The sequence below is a fragment of the Myiozetetes cayanensis genome, unplaced genomic scaffold (genome assembly GCF_022539395.1).
Source record: "Myiozetetes cayanensis isolate MyiCay16 unplaced genomic scaffold, myiCay2020 scf4, whole genome shotgun sequence".
In the NCBI taxonomy this organism is placed as follows: domain Eukaryota; kingdom Metazoa; phylum Chordata; class Aves; order Passeriformes; family Tyrannidae; genus Myiozetetes; species Myiozetetes cayanensis.
The window spans coordinates 52,026,293-52,042,679 of record NW_026087631.1 but is presented as its reverse complement, the minus strand read 5'-3'; the positions used below and the strand labels follow the sequence as shown (position 1 = coordinate 52,042,679).

The window sequence follows — 16,387 nt, the reverse complement described above, 5'->3', positions numbered from 1 at the left end:
TCTGAGTAAGAGTCAGGAAGAGTATAATCCATAGGCATTTGTGGCAATCCTATATACGGCATTAAACAGAAAGAGAAGGAAAGGAGAAGGGAAGGAGGAAGGAAGGGAGGGAACACAAACTGAGATGTCATCTTAGCCAGACCTGTGCTGGGATCTCAAACTAAAGATAATTTACAGTTGATGCTGATCAATCACTATCAAAAAAGAGCATCTAAATTCATGGGCAAATTAATGTATTCTAAGAATGTTCAATAAATTCCTTTTGGAGAGGTGAAGTGTACATAAAGAGATCAGGAGATACATATTATACCATGGTTCAGACAAGTACCACATTGTTTTCCTACATATCTTCTGAATTCAAGAGTTCAGTTCTGCTCTGATTAGTGTGCAAAGTTCTATTACTAGTCTCTATGAATTCACAACAAAAAATAATAGTATGTGAACAAGAAGACAGCGAACAACAAATGCTCAATTGCCAAAGTTATGAGCTACAGAAGCATGGAATGAGCAAGGGCCTGGTTACATGTATTTATCACCAAAAAAAAGAAGATACAGCAACAGAGAGAGAAAAAACTTAAAATGACACCTGTGAGCGAGTCCCATGGTGCAAACAGCGCAAGAACTTTGTGTGTCTGCTCTTCACCATAAAGAGGAACATAGCCCACAGTTGACAAGCTAATAGGAACCTGAAACGAGAATGTACAATAATTCAGTAGACCCTTACTAAAACAACATTAGTAAAATATGCAGAGAATATTAAGCAAGGTAAACAATATGAATGTTGAAAATCGACTCATTAACAGAAACTGTAAAGGACAAGCATCAGACCCCAGCCCTTACTTCAGACATCTCTTCTTAAAGACAGACTACATTACAAAGAGCTTGACTCTCACACTGTGGCAGATTTAGCTACAGTAATTTGTACTGTTACTTCTCTGTTCTGTCAACAGTTTGCATTTGTGCGCATAACTAAAGTAAGGTGTGCGAGGAGCCAGCGTTAGGTTATTCAACTGTCCCAACTGCGCAAGCTGTCAAAGCCAGCAGAAGAATGAAGCAGTCAAGCACAGCAATAAACTGGCACAGCAAAACTGTTGTTTATTAACAAGTTCTAAAGTACTATGATGGGAAGGCTGGATTCAAAAGGGTTTTGTTCCCCTAAATTGCACACATTTTAGCAATTATGAAGTTGGCTGCTTGATTTTCCCCTCACAAACAACATGAAGAGGATAAAATAATCCTCCTTTAAGGAACTGAGTACCTTTCAGGAAATGCATTTTGATATTTAAATACACGTTTCCTATATTTAATTAAAGCATAAAAAGTAGACAGACATTAACAGTGTGGTAAACAAACTTGCTTAACCAATTTAAGACTATGACAGGCTATTGTCACAAATTAGGACATTAATTCAAGCAACTATTTCAGCATACAATACCTGCAGAAATGCAGGAAAGTAATCAAGACTCTGCTTCTGCCAAGGAATCTGCAGCATTGACCTTTAGGTCCCACAGAGAATCCTCTCAGCTTCACTTTTCATCAAGGCTATATACTACTGGTTTTATTTCTAACAGAAATGTTTATCTGGACAGAACCAACACTAACCAACCTATCGCACAAGAAACACAGAAGTGTCACAGATAGCCATTACTGGAGTTCAATAACAGCAGGGAATATTTCAGATAGAGAGAAAAGAATCACTTCTGAAATCAGTGAAACTTACTAATCAGAATCAAAACTACGAATGAAGTACACTGAAGGACTGAGATATGAAAAGAGCCAATCAGTTTCAATAACACATAAACTCCTTAGTTATGATGATAGATATTTGAGACTGCATGAGGTAGTCCTTTTTAGTAAAGGTTTAGAATAATCAGTTGAAGATTTAAGGTTATGGTTTTGGTTTGGTGTTTTGGTGTGTTTTTTTTTTTTTAAAGTACTTAATGAATACAGATCCACTGCCTAGAAGCACCAGACAGTCAGTGATACCAATTACAAAATAAAATAAGTAGAGTTTAACACACAAATTTTGAATTTGGAAAATCCAAAAGCTTTGCTAAAATAATTATGTCATTTAATAGTTGAAGAGTGAGCATTTTAATTCCTAAATCTACAAGTATACTAAGAACACTAGGACTGTGGTATTTTCTAGTTCTTACTTTGCGGTGGTCTGGTAGAGAGAAAAATGCAGGACAGTCTAGATACCCCCAACGAAGGTCAAAGAGGAAGTCATCTGCTGAGCTCTCCAAGTCCTCATGACTGCAGTTGTTCAATATATCCACAGGGAATGACATCCTCTGGAGAAACAAACAACATTATTAAAGTAGGAGTTTGATACATAGAACGTATGTGTAAATAAGACTGTTAAACCCCCCCACTCTGCTGTTCACTACAGTCCTCTGTACCTGTGACAGAAGGGAGAAATGCTCCAGCCACTTAATTAGGATGATGACTATTAACAGACAGTTTCTAAAACAATATCTTAATCTATCTTCATATAGATGGCAATAATTCATTGAAAACTCTTAGATTCAAATTTTCCTTGTCAAAGGAATGCCAAATTAAGATGAACAAGAGCGTCTGGAATCCCCAGTGCACTCTTCAGGAAGGTGCTTCCAGGTCTATAAAACCATAAACAGAAATAGACCCCTCAGCCGCTTTCAAGCCATGTCACAAACTCTCAGAAGCATGAACTAACACAAGTTCATGAAAACGTGTTCTGGAGGAACACAGGGATTTTGATCTTGTCCCGCGATCAAACACTCAAACACAAAGGTCTTCATACAAGTTGTACAATTCCTACTCTCCACTACGGAGTCTTTTTTTTTTTTCTTTAGTTTTATTTTAAATCCTCATGTGCAGTGATTTCCTTTTCCACTTTCTCTTCAGTCCTCTCTATTTAATCCATCATTCAGTGTCTTATTGACACAGGTAAATCAAATGCAAAAGAACTTACTGTGACTAACCCAGTAGCAATTAAAAGTCTGCATTTTAAAAGCCTTTAAACAGCAATAATATACTAGTATTCAGTTTCTTGAACAGATGAGGCCACTCCTTCTACAAAAGTGATTTCTTTTCCTGTTAAAATTGAACAACAAACTCAGACCTGACTTCACTAGCATCTACAACTGCCACCTTTAATGCTGTTGCTGAAAAAAACAGAAATGTTTTCCATGAATGGTATTGTTCAGATATACACACACATTCCTCACAGCCATTTCCTTTCAAATTCAGGTCATTCCTTCCCCTCAGCTGTTATTTGCATTTTCTCTTGCAGTCCCTCACATTCCTGCTACTATTGCTTACTGCCCCTATCAGATACTTAGCTGCATCTGTTAATTCTCCACCTGTTTCTTCCCACATTTCAGGTGCTGCCCTTCCTAACAGGGCAGAAGGAGGCAAGAGACACCTGACACCAACTCCATTTGCTCCTCCAGTTTGCAAGCAAACTGAGTTCAAGAGCCAAAGGTGACATGGGCAAGCTTTTGAATGCAGCAGCAATGCACAGCAGCCAGAGGAGCTGCTGGCAAGGATGAAACTCATCCACCACTGCCCCCATTACAGTCCTGAATCACACCAGCAATACTGTAACCAATGCACATAGACTACGCTGACATAAGTACGTTGCAAGAAGAAGCCATGCAATCTCGTACATGACACTATTTCTGTAAGAGGGCAAAGCTTTAGAACTTGGTTAGCTGTAACAGGCCAGGTAAATTCTGCTGTAAAGGAATACAGATTCCTGAAATACACAAAATTTAATTTTCTGTATGCTCACAGAAAGGGGAAACCCCTCTCCATTATTACAGAAATACCTAAGTGCTTGGATAACTCCGATAATAACAAACAAATTGAGCTGAAATTTCATTACTACATGACAAACAGACAAACAAGCTGCAAACTCTAGTTTTCAGCCCCTAGGTAATAATTCTTGACATTTTTTTAGAGTAAAATTATGCAGGACCAGAGCATGCAATAAGAAATTCAGTAGATTATCTGAGTTCCAACCACTACACCACTATGAAAATAAAAGCAGCAACTATATGTCTGCTTATAAGCAAAAAAGACAACACACTCTTTTCTTTTGCTAATTAATAAATTAATTAAATTAGTCTCAAAATCATTCACAGACCTTCTTTCTGTTTAGTTGTTTGGTTACCTTCTTTCACATAGCACACTCCCATTTTTATTCACTACCAACCCAATTTCGGTCACTTTCAACTCCTTTTATAGCATTTACAGAAAACATATTATGCAGAAGAAAACAGTACAGAGCAGTCTTCAAGACTGAATGAAATAAAATCTACTCAGCACCTCTCGTATCATTTGTACCACACAGCAGATCAGACATGCAATCACAAGCTCTCATACACTTGCATGATGTACTTTCTCTCCCTGAAGAAATCAATAACTGTTCACAAAGTTATACACTTATATTAAAAGCTTTAAACAAGTGACAAAAGAAGAATATTACGTGCCAATCTACAGTAAAGCATAAGGAAGTAATTCAATAGTCCAAAATGCAAGCATCTTAATTTTGAAATACAAAATAACATACTAAACGCAAATGAAATGTCTTCCAACAGTAATGAATGACCCTCACAAAATCAAAACTGGCTTGTCAGTGTTTTATACAAAGTAAAATTACAAACAGCTCCACATCTTGACAGTCTCAAGTAAAACAGGATAGAGACAAAGGGCAGGAGAAAACAGTTTTCCGGTTTCCTTGACAAGAGCACTAACACACTTTTTGCTGCAGAGGAAGTAGGAACATCACAGGTCTCTGCTATGCAGTCCCTCATGGCCCTCTTTGTTGCTCTAAGCCTCCGTGCACTGCATGACTGTACAACTGTCAGGTCAAATCCTTGTCACATGTGTGACCATGCTCTGCTCACGGGGTACCACTCCAGTTTGCTGGCAAACAGCCAGGCGGACCAAGCACATACACTGCAGCCTTAAGCAACCAAACCCATCATGAGCATTTGTACAAAAAAGTATATTAGAAGTATGTGTTTAGAGGGGGGAGAAAAAAATATTACTTTTTAAATGAAACAAGCTTTTCATTTTTCAAGTAAAACAAAATAAATCTTGGGCTCTTTAAAACCATATCATTTCACATAATAGTATTAAAAATTTTGTGCAATAAACTCACATGAGCAATATTTGCTTTAATACAGAATCGTATGCCTTTCTCCCTTGTCAACTTTATGCAAGCTACTAAACAAGAAATGGCACATCCTTCTTTAGGAACAACTGCAGCACCAGAGGGTAAGAGATCAATTCAGAAAACATATTTAACAGGATAAGCGAAGACATTCCTGTGCAACACAGGCAGTTCTTTATTCATAAAACCTTTATTACTACAAGCTTTAAGGCCAAAAAAAAGTTAAACATAGAATAAGTGGGTAATATTGCAAACCAGTTTAAGTATAAATCACATCTACAACCCCTGTTTCACCTTTGAAGTACATGAAGGAGAGATGCACAGTACACGCAGTTTCCATCTCATATGTGGATTTCAGCAGGAATCGAGAGATCTGTTTATTCCCTTGAAGGCCCTCAATAATGAGTATCACAAAACATCAGAAAGGTAAGAAGCCAAAACCTGTATTATTTCTTACAGCATGTCAGAGGGCTTAAATACAGCTTAAAGCTGGTTTGGGGTGGCTTTATCTCAGGGGAAGTGAAGTCTAAGTGGTTAGGCTGACAGCCAAGGATTTTAGAGGAATCAGGATAAATTTCCAGCTGTAGCACAGACTTAATGTGAGCACAGACACATTACCTGATCTGCCCGAATACCTCATCTACAAACACAAATAATCATTACCTCAGAGAGACTAATATGATAAATACTTTACTGAGATCATGAGATACTTGAACAAAAATTGTATCGAAACTTGACAAGTACTGGAATAGACAGTTATTTACACAGCACAACTTAACTGCACAGTTCATTTTCCTCAAAAAAACCAAAAAACAAAACAAAACAAAAAAAAAAAAAAAAAAAAAAAAACCCAACCACAAACAATCCTCCAAAGTCTTTTCAATATGAAATAATATTTGGGACAAATAATCATGCAGGCAAACAATCTTCAGATTTAAATTTGTGTTTAACAATAAATAATTATAATTTAATTCGTGAGTATGGGTTGTTTTTTTCTTTTTAATTATGATTTGTAGTTTAGGGAAGAGACAACAGGGTGCAGAACAGGGTACTAAACCAGGACAATCATGCATTTCTTATGAATCATTAACACCTTTAAACAAGTTCTATCTTAAAAATATAATCCATATCCTAGTATGATCTCCCAGACTAGCTGAAAGCTACACCTGGGCTAGCATTGTAGGAAAAGACATAAATAACAAATCAAATATGTATCTCCATATATACATCAATTCCAGAGAAGTCCCAAGCTATGCTCCAGGCCCAGACTGATGAGGCATGAAACCAGCAATCATCTTGATCTGAGGGCCAGGAGCATCCACTTTGCTGTGTTTGTTTCCCACCTTGCAACATCCAATTACTGGTTTGGTGAAAGCTGTGAAACTACATAGGAGACGGAAGAAAATATAAATTTTCTTAAAAGTGGTATCCTCAGTCTTCTGACTTTAACCACAAAAAAAAAAAAAAAAAAAAATCACATCTGCTACTTCTAAAACTGTTAAAGCTCTCCTAGAACTGATTCTATTAAAAGACAAATTACACAAATGTTTCTTTGCTTTTACTACCAGCTGTTACATATACAAAACATTTTCGTTTTGTTTCTTCTTCCTTCAATATCCAATAATTTAAATTGGGAGGGGTTGTTTTTAAATGTAGCTTTTTCTTGTTTCTATAAAAATACAGTCTAAAGTATTTAAATAAATAAAGAGGTAGTTTATCATTTTCTAATGTAAAAATAAGTAAATTTTAAACCTATGCTAAGATAAATAATAATTCAAATATTTATAGAGAGAGTACATGCTTGATTTATCATGATTCTTGTAAGTTGGAATAGATGAAGAAAACCTGTCCCACAATCAACAATTTAGACTATTGCTGTGACAAAGCTTTTATGGTTTACAAATATCCCCATCTCTTAAAACTATTAATTTTAGTTTGTAATGTAATGTACATTTACTGCAGGAAGAGGAAGACATTTTAGGAAAGAGAAGTTGTTTAAATTTTAAACAATAGAGTGTACATTTGGATTTCTTGAAAACCATACCAGCTTCAAGAAGCAACAATAATACACTATTTGATTGCACATTGAAGAGACAACTCAAACCCAAAAAAACTACTTCATTAGAGGTAGGTTTTCTTGGGTATAATTCAAAAAGCTTGGTTTTATATAGTCCGAACAGGTCTTCAAACCATTATCTGCACCCCAGCACTACGACATAAAAATGCTAGTTCCCTGCAGCATGACTTTTGTTCACATTTTCCAAGCATATAGGCACATCAGTCTGAAATACAAATTCTTGCCAGCTCAGATAAATTTGCTTTGGTTTAGGTTTTATTTTTTTCCTAAAAGGAAAAATATGTTTGTTAATTATTTGTATTGGTTTTGTTTAAAGTAACAAAACCCCCAAACAACAGGGTTTATAACCTACAAAATCACAAATAGAAAGTTCTTAAGGAAACACAGGGAAGTGGTGTAGCAATTGCTGTCAACATCAAGCAAGATCTCTGGATTAATATGCCAACCACATTACCCATAATCTGCTTGAAGCAGCTTATGCAACTCCAGTTTTCTATCAGACACATAAATCAAAGCTGTTGATTTGAATGCAAATAAACAAACAAAAATAGCCAATCCTTTCCACTCATTAATAAGCCACCACAGTGTAACTTTCATTTACATATATAGAACAGAATTAACAAATCTACATATAGGATCCAACTTTCCAGCAAGAATTATGGTCAAGGGTTCTAAATACTGGGTTTGAACACCCTCTTGTCAAATGAAACATGAACAAGGACAGAAAGAGTCCTCCACATCAAAAAAAAAAAAAAAAAAGTATTTGCACATGATTTCTTTAAATTAAAAAAAAATTGAAAAAAGCATATGAATTTCATTAAAACAAAACAGTCTTAAAGAGTATCTAAAAGTTCACTCTATAATTAAATCTATCCAGGATGTTCTAACATGTAATAAAAACATAGTATTTGCTAGTTCTAAAAGACTAAACTGCATCTAAAATGTGCTAATATAAAACAAGTTGATAATAGAGTGCAAAAGAGGGGGTTTAACCAAGTTTTATATAGATTTGCAGAAAAAATTAACTCTTAACAATTACAAAACTATTTTGCTTTAATGAAAATAGGACAGAAAACTTATCAGTTACCAAGACTGAGGTAGCAGGGTAGTATTAGAAGATACACAACTTCACTCTCCAACCCACCTAGCTAGGTAAGGTTCTTAGGCATATGTCCAGTTAGGCACCTGTGCAACACCACTGGCGTTTTGCTTAAGTGATGAAAATCATATATTTAAATAAACAGCCTCTTTAGTCAAGGAGTAAGTCCTGACATACACAAACTACTAACCTGTAGACACATTTTTCTACTGCCTCACATTTTAATAAGATTATCATCTGGTTTCTTGAAGCGCACTTCCTTCAGTAGGAAGTTTTGGAAACTAATATGCACAAGTGCTTCCTACAGTGAAAGATATACCAAATCAAAATTCTCAGACTGCTCAAAATAACCCCAACCAATAAATCTGAAAAAATAGTTTTCTTAAAGAAACCTTCCATGCCTTCCCTTTCAGCTTCTCGGATTCAAGGTGAATATACCTACACACAAAATGAAAACCATTCCAATTGTGTTTTAAAATAATTAACATGTAAAAGACAGAAAGATATAGCTAAGTACGATTATTATTTCCTGGATCTGCCTCTCTCTGACATATATCTGATCTTTCAGTACTCAGCACTCACTCTTCTTTCTAATCTCTGATTTTCCTCTATCTTCCCTTCATTACACATGGTAAACCTGCCTAGGGGTTAAGAAAATAATAACAAACCTCCACTGACAACCCTAGTGACCCACACTTTCCTCTCTGGTCACTACTCTTTCCCCTTTCCACACCTCAGCAGTTTAGAGCAGTTGGTGTGCAGTTCTACAGCTCCATCCTCAGCTCCCTCCAGTTTTGCCCCTGCAGTTTAAACCCCACACCATCTGCTCCTAAAGCTCTTAATGACCTTCTATAGCTCGGCACTTAGAGCCCATACACAGCCTCCCTTCTCAGGTGGCTGATGGGCTACCTGGGACACACACAGCCGTGCTGCTCTTACACCGCTCATCTTCCCCAGCTTCCATGCATTTGCCTCCTGCTTCTCCAGGCATCGAACAAGGCAATATTTTGCAGCTTTATTTGCTTGCTATGAGAAGATCATCTCCTACTCCCACTTGGCACCTGTATTTCTTGGCACCTTGTTCCCTTCTCAATCCTTCACACTGTCCTCTAACATTATCCCTCTGGTTTGCAAGGGCCACCTCAAAAAAACATCTAGGGATTTCACAGATAAGAACAAACAAAAAAAACACCTTTTCCTTTTACCACACTTAAAAAAAAAATCCACTGAATCTGGGTAGACAGCTGGGGGACTATCAAGCCTAAGATAACTAACGTAACACCACAGTGAGATGGCAATTGCAGTAACCCTCTGTACGTATTTGCATCTATTTTTAAAACTGTTGGTTGTGCTGTCCTATCCCCTATCCCTACCACTGGGGTGGACGTCAAAGCTGCACCTATTAGATTAGCCAAGCACAGATACATGTTAGCACAGTCTAATGAGTTACTTCTCATCAGCCATAGAACAGTAGCTCTCCCTACAGCCACTTTGAAAATATTCAACATGAAAATTCAAGAAATTGTGACCATGGCTACTAACAGTGAGAAGCAGGTGATTAAGCTTTGCAATCACACTCTCCAACCCAAGGAATCACTAAAACAGTTGTCTGAGCTGCAATTATGCCACATGAGGTCTCTGGATGTCATGGCTTTCATCAGAGGAGCTGTAGGAAATTCAACAGTTAAATAGTATCCCATCTTTTTTCAAATCATCTGTAAGTGGGTTTGATGGGTTTGCCTGCTTTTTAGTGTCATTTGCAACAGGAGACCTACAACTAAGAAAGCAGTATCTAACTAAGAAAGCAGCAAATGACTTGTTTTTGTGGATGATTCAAATGAAAATGCAGAAAGGAGGATAGAAGAGAAGCAGGGAATGAAAATAAAAAAGGCTGCAACAAGAGATCCCTGTTAGATAACCATAAAACTTTCTTGCAAACCAGCAAGCACACAGAATTGAGATGTTTCAGAGTGTGACTATATGACCCTATAGCACATTCACAACAGCTTGAGGATCAGAATCCTGTAAGCAACAGTAGAGTAACTATAACACATTCAAAGCAGTGACAATTTAAATCTCACCATAGATTAAGAATTGCAATGTTTTCCAGAAAGGGAAATCTCCAAATTTTTGATCCAATTCCAGTATCTTGAAAATACTACAATTATCTTCAGAAGATAACAGATGGCTAAAAAGACGGTGTTTAATATGAGCTTGGTGTTCTACTGTAGCAAATTCTTACAGCTGCTCAACATAACAAATGATGAATTACAACAGAATGATAAACTTCTCAGACAACTTAATTTGTGGACTTACCAAAACAGTGTGGGACCAAAGAACTTCAAAAGAGATAGGGACACAGATAACTAGTAGGAATTCTACCTCGCCTTTCTCAAAGGAAATGTAAGGTGAAATTCATATCCCAAGAACATCACACACATCACAATGTTCAAAGGAAGTAATGGGGTTTTTAGGCAACATGCGTGGGCTGCAGACAGGATAAGGAGTCATTACTGAGACTCCATCTTAGCCCAGCCCTTTTATGAAGAGATATTTCAAGTTATCATCCTAGGTGACACATCATTCTCTCAAATACAGTAGTAGGTATAAACAGTTCTATATGTCTACAGCAAACAGCACCAATACTTCCTCACCTTTACAAAGGCCACACAGACTACCCTTGTCTAGCTCACAGTTGTACTCATTAGTGAATATGTTTGTCTTCCTCATCCTGTCTTCAGAAGGATGGAAAATAGGCATATATAAACTAAAGCTATAAAATGGGAACTAAACTCAATCCTCTGAAAAACAAGCATGTAAAACAATTTCAAACCTAGTATCAATATGACTGAGAAGCTAGGCAAGAGTCAGGCATCTTGTAAGCCGTTCCAGATGGTAAAAAAAGGTAGCAAGGTCTGGTATTTCTTGTTTGTGTACAAGTCCTGTTCCCAAAAGAAAAGGAGAATAAAACATCAAAAGGAGCATTTCATTGCTCACAGTCTGAATCAAGAATTTGTTCAGATGTCAACTGGCTTATGTCCCTCTTCCCCAGATGAATCTCTTCTTTCCACTGTTCATACTTGCTATTATCCAAATCAAGATTTTGCAAAATCGCTAACAGAGCTCATTCCTGAGCAGCTCTGTGTTTACCTTCTCTCTCAGCAATCTCGTAACTGCCGATAGTTAATTTTTGTTTACCACAATTGCCTGGGTATAGCCACTGCTGGTTTTGTTCAACTTATCACAGCTGTATTATAAAAAAAAAATCCACCAACATACATCCACTAGGTATCAATAAACATGTTACTACAGGACTGAAGTTCTATGTCTGAGAATTTGAGCAAAAATATGTCTAATAGCAGAAAGGAATTCACACACAACCTCCTCCCTGGTGTCCTCCTGTCCTTATCTCAGTCCACAACCATCCTGACATTCCAAGAACTTACACAGTTATACAAATACACTGCATTTTCCCTGCTTCTCACTGCAATACATCTGTAAGTTTCAAACTTCTAAGTTATACCTCCTAGTACCTAGGCTACCCTGTTACTGGTATACTTGATTTTTTGAAAAAACAAACAAAATGCTTTAAAAGTTTCAATAACCTCTCTTCACTAGAAATGCAGGCATTACTTGATTGTTAGGGGTGGGTTTGGAACAAGATAAGTAAGCTAACCAGACCTCTGAACATACCACCGTACTGTACTTCAAAAAAAAAAAAAAAAAAAAAAAAAAAAAAAAAAAAAAAAGAACAGTATTAGCACTACTAACTGATTATACTAACCCTAAATCAATGTTCACCCTAACCCTTAGTTGCCAGGAATTGGTTTATTACCTCCTGCTCCTTCAACGAACTCCTTTAAAATTTTACACCTAGTGCATTAGAAGTATGAAGTCATTTAGGATGAACACAGCATTTCATACCTTTCTAAGTCTACCAATACTCAGTGCCTGGTAAAGGCAGGTGTATTTTTCTTACACTGCCTCAGGGGCTACTGATTTGACAGAGACCACACCTTTACTGATTATTCTTCCACTTCAGTGACCCAGAGAATTAAACAAACCTATTTAACCACCCTTACTTTACATGTTTTAGTGAAGCCTAGAAGAAAGGATAACAGTGAATTCAATTCATCCTGGTCCATAAACAACTTTTAACCATAAGCAAAAGCAACAGGTGCTGACCCTATGAATATGGAGGTACAGCATTGTAACATAAGATATTAATTCATTACATAACGAAGTGTAGGATCAAGAGAGGAATAACTCAGATTTGAAAACAAATCAAAAATGCTGCTTTGAATAGGTTGTATAACAGTTCAGTACACAACTCAGACAAAAGGATTTCCCTAGATTTTCAATTCAATTAATCATTTAGTACATACAGATGTATAATTTAAAACAATAGTAGATTTTCCAGTTAACTTTGAAAACAAAGAAACAGATATGTTAGTCCTGACAACTCTCACTCATTTTTGTGAGATTTTAGGGAAGATTTGAAAGCTCATCACTCTCTTGGGACAGGATTCTCTTACATCTTTTAGCAAGCTACTTAAAAGCATCTTCGAAATATCAGGCTCAGTGAAGAATATTGACTAAATTTAAAATGATTTGATAAATACATGCTGTCACATCCCATTCTTCAGAAAAAAAAAAATCAGCAAAAGCAGACAAAACTCCAAGAATACCAGGGGATTGCTATCAAGTCACTGCATGATGCCATTTTGGTCATATTTAAAGCAATGCAGTAGACATATTAGAGCAGGCTTTTCCACTCAGACTTGTTTAATCCACACTGCAACAGCTGGAAGCCTAAGTCTGAGAGGAGAGTTGAATTCTGATACAATGATTTAGTTTTTAAACACCATTTCTACTGTAAGAAAAAGGTTTTCTGTTTTTCAACAGTTTACAAAATTATTACCCAAGAGACATACACTGATGAAAGCAGTTTCAAGAAAAGGATACACCTCTACCACAGCTGCCCCAAACTTTTACAGGCCAAAGGATGACTGTAGTTTTCTGGAATGTATAGTTGATACAATGTCACGGCCAAAATACAACTCTGAGAACAGGGGCTAAGGTATTTATCTGTGCAGAAATGAGAAGCTAGAAACTTGCAGAGAAAAAATATTTAAGGAACAGCAATGTGAAAATAAGTGTAAGTAGACATTACTTCAGCTCTAATATTACTGTTCGAATTTGAAGTTTAGAAACATTATTCGTAACACCTTTAAATGATCACCACTACTTGATATTCATTGATTGGTATAAAATAAGAGATTGATACTAATTATCATCACACCTAAGAAACATAAAGCAAATGAATACCACCAAATTTCATGTTCTTCTTTTAGTGATTTTTGTCTCAAACACGAAAATAAAAGCATTAGTAAGTGTCAGCCCTAATTCTGAAGTGAACTTACTCCATTTTTCACTGGCAAAGATTCTGCACTGGACTAGGTATGCAAGTACCACTATTTACACCAAGCTGTGCTAATAGGATGTCTGGATAAGAAGAGTTTTAATATAATTTTGAGTTGTATTATCTTTACAACACTAATAGGCAATAAAAAAAAGAAAAAATCACACACATAGACACACATATAAACCCCCATAGTTTTGATCATTAAAGCAAAAAGAGATATTATCTACCTTAATGTGCATATTGAAGAAATTAAGAGTATTTTCCAAGTCATTTCTCAGAGTAATGCCCCTTTGTAAAGGGACTAATTATTAAACACTCCAAAAAGATTTGTACTATGTGTCTGGATCATGCCTTGTTAGAGAAAGTAAATTATAAAAGTAGAGTAGAATCCCATCTTAATTACTCATCTTGCACAACAGTAAAGAAAGTCACTTTGAAACATTGGATTCCACATGAAGAATACGTAAGATCAGACTAGGGAAAGGGGAACAGCAAAATAACTTAAACCTGCTGCTATATCAAAGTCCTTAGCAGTTCATAACACATTGTTGAATTTGAGTTGCTCATTGACAACACCTGAATTTAAATACTGGTCATATATAACACTCTCTGCCCTAATGTTTTCCCCCTATGAAAAAGGGTACTAAAATGTCTTCTCACTAGCCTCCATTAAGACAAAAAGCAAGATGTTCTTCAGTAAATTAAGCAGAGGACAATTAAACAATAAGTTTAAGGAAACAGAGAGAAGATGCACTAAGTTCCTAGACGAAGAGTTTGATGGAGAAGGAAGACCATGATCACTCTGACCTGCAGCAGTCTTCTAAAGGACATCCACTGAGGCAGCACTGATTTTATTATACTGCTCACTTTGCCACAATGCATATTCCCCATAAAAACTTATGGCCTATAATATATAGCTGTGACCAGCAGTGCAGCCCAACACAGAAAACGAGTATGTGCACTTATGCAAAAAGAGGAAAGAGTTCCCTCCTCTCTCCTGCATGGACATACGCAAAAAGGCGAGTTTCAGCTGGACTGTATCTCTATACCACAGGCTCGCTTTCCAAATTTGTGATAATTAATAACTGAAAATGCCACAGCTCAGAAGAGCTTACAGATTATTCTTTCATTGTTTTCTCTGAACAGAACATATATAAATTTGGTGAGTTAATGTATTTTGTTTTCCATTAATGCTAGTAAAATCTTTTGCTCTAGCTCTTAGCGTAACGCACTTTCTCAGGCTGCATGTAGCACTCCATAAGCAAGATCGGAATGCTCCATCAATGGGCATCTTAGGAAAGATGTTTTGTCCATGTTTTAAGCAGAATGAATTAACCTTACCTCAAAATAAAATTCAAAAAGACCCACAAATCACACGCAGGAAAACAGAAGAGGGGAGGTGGGTGTGTGGCTGTGCGTGTCCACATGCATTTGCACGCACACACACACACAGAGCCATCTTTGTGGGAGACAGCTTCTGTAGCATTAAAATTATGTTAAAGGTATATGGATGTATAATGGATCCTACATGCTATAATACGTAAATTTCAAAGCCATAATAGAAGACCCCACCAAAAATGGCTGGTCCTGGCCATCGTGGAGTGGCCTGGGCCAGCACTCACACCAAGCTCGGCATGGCGCAAGCCCCGCGGAGGCCGGGCGAGGAGGGGCGAGCCTGGGGGGAGCCTGGCGAGCCCCGCCGCCCGGCACAGCCGTCTCGGTCCGCAGCGGGCACGGCGAGGCCCTGCCCGGGCAGCGACGGCAGCAGGGCATGGCGGGGGCCGGGCACTGCCCCGCGGCGGGAGCGCGGTGCCCCCGGGGGCGGCGGCGAGGATACCGCAAGGATGGGGATGGGGACGGCACTGCCACGGCCACCGAGCGCCTGCCGTGGACAAGGGGGCCGCGGGGCAGCGGCCGCACGGGCCCGCCCACCCACCTCCTGCTGCGCTCCCTCCCTCCCTCCCCCTTGGCCGGGCCCGGCTGGGCTGCGCCGGGATGCGGGACGCCTCGGCAGGTTACCCCGACACCTCGCCGCGCCTTACCTCAGCCGGCCCGGCAGCTGGAGCCGGCGGGCGAGGGCGCAGGGATCGACAGAGATGGAGGCGGAGGTAGAGCCGAAAGTAGAGCCGGAGGCGACCAGGCTCCCTGACAGCGTTCACGGCAAACCTCCGGCTTTGCCCGGTCCTGCTGCCCGGCGCCTGATATCATCTCCCGCGGCGGCCTCCCCGCCCCTCGCCGCTGACGCACTCCCGCTGATACGCCCGGAGCCGCCGCTCGCCCCGCGCCGCCCGCCATGGCGGCTGCGGGACCCGCATCGCCCTCGGCCCCTCACTGCGCGGGGTGGGGCACCTGCTACCCGGCAGGCAGGGTGGTGGTACCTGCGCCGCCGCCCCCGCCACCGCGGCACGTAGAGCAGTACCTGTGCCATCGCTCAGCGCGGCGGCAGCCCGGGAACCTGCTCCGTGGCCAGCATCGGCGGCCGAAGTGGTACCCACACCACCGCTCGCCGCCGTGGTGGCACCTGTCTTGCGGTCCTCGCACACAGAGGGAGCCCAGAGCTGCCTCAGAGATCTGTGGTAGTCGCAAGGAGAAAGGAGCGAGACCACACGTAGTCTCTTAAGCACA

At 39.0% G+C, this 16,387-nt stretch overlaps 1 protein-coding gene across 1 annotated transcript in view; it reads right to left on the bottom strand.

The window, feature by feature from the left end:
- Positions 1-15,964, bottom strand: part of FAM169A (family with sequence similarity 169 member A) — a 38,717-nt gene extending 22,753 nt beyond the window's left edge. The window contains exons 1-3 of the mRNA XM_050329631.1: positions 15,805-15,964; positions 2,157-2,294; positions 587-686 (exon numbers count right to left, since the gene is read on the bottom strand). Coding sequence (XP_050185588.1) covers positions 587-686; positions 2,157-2,291 — 235 coding nt within the window. The 5' untranslated portion in view covers positions 2,292-2,294; positions 15,805-15,964. The remainder of the gene's footprint in view (positions 1-586; positions 687-2,156; positions 2,295-15,804) is intronic.
- Between the last annotated feature and the right edge of the window lie 423 nt (positions 15,965-16,387).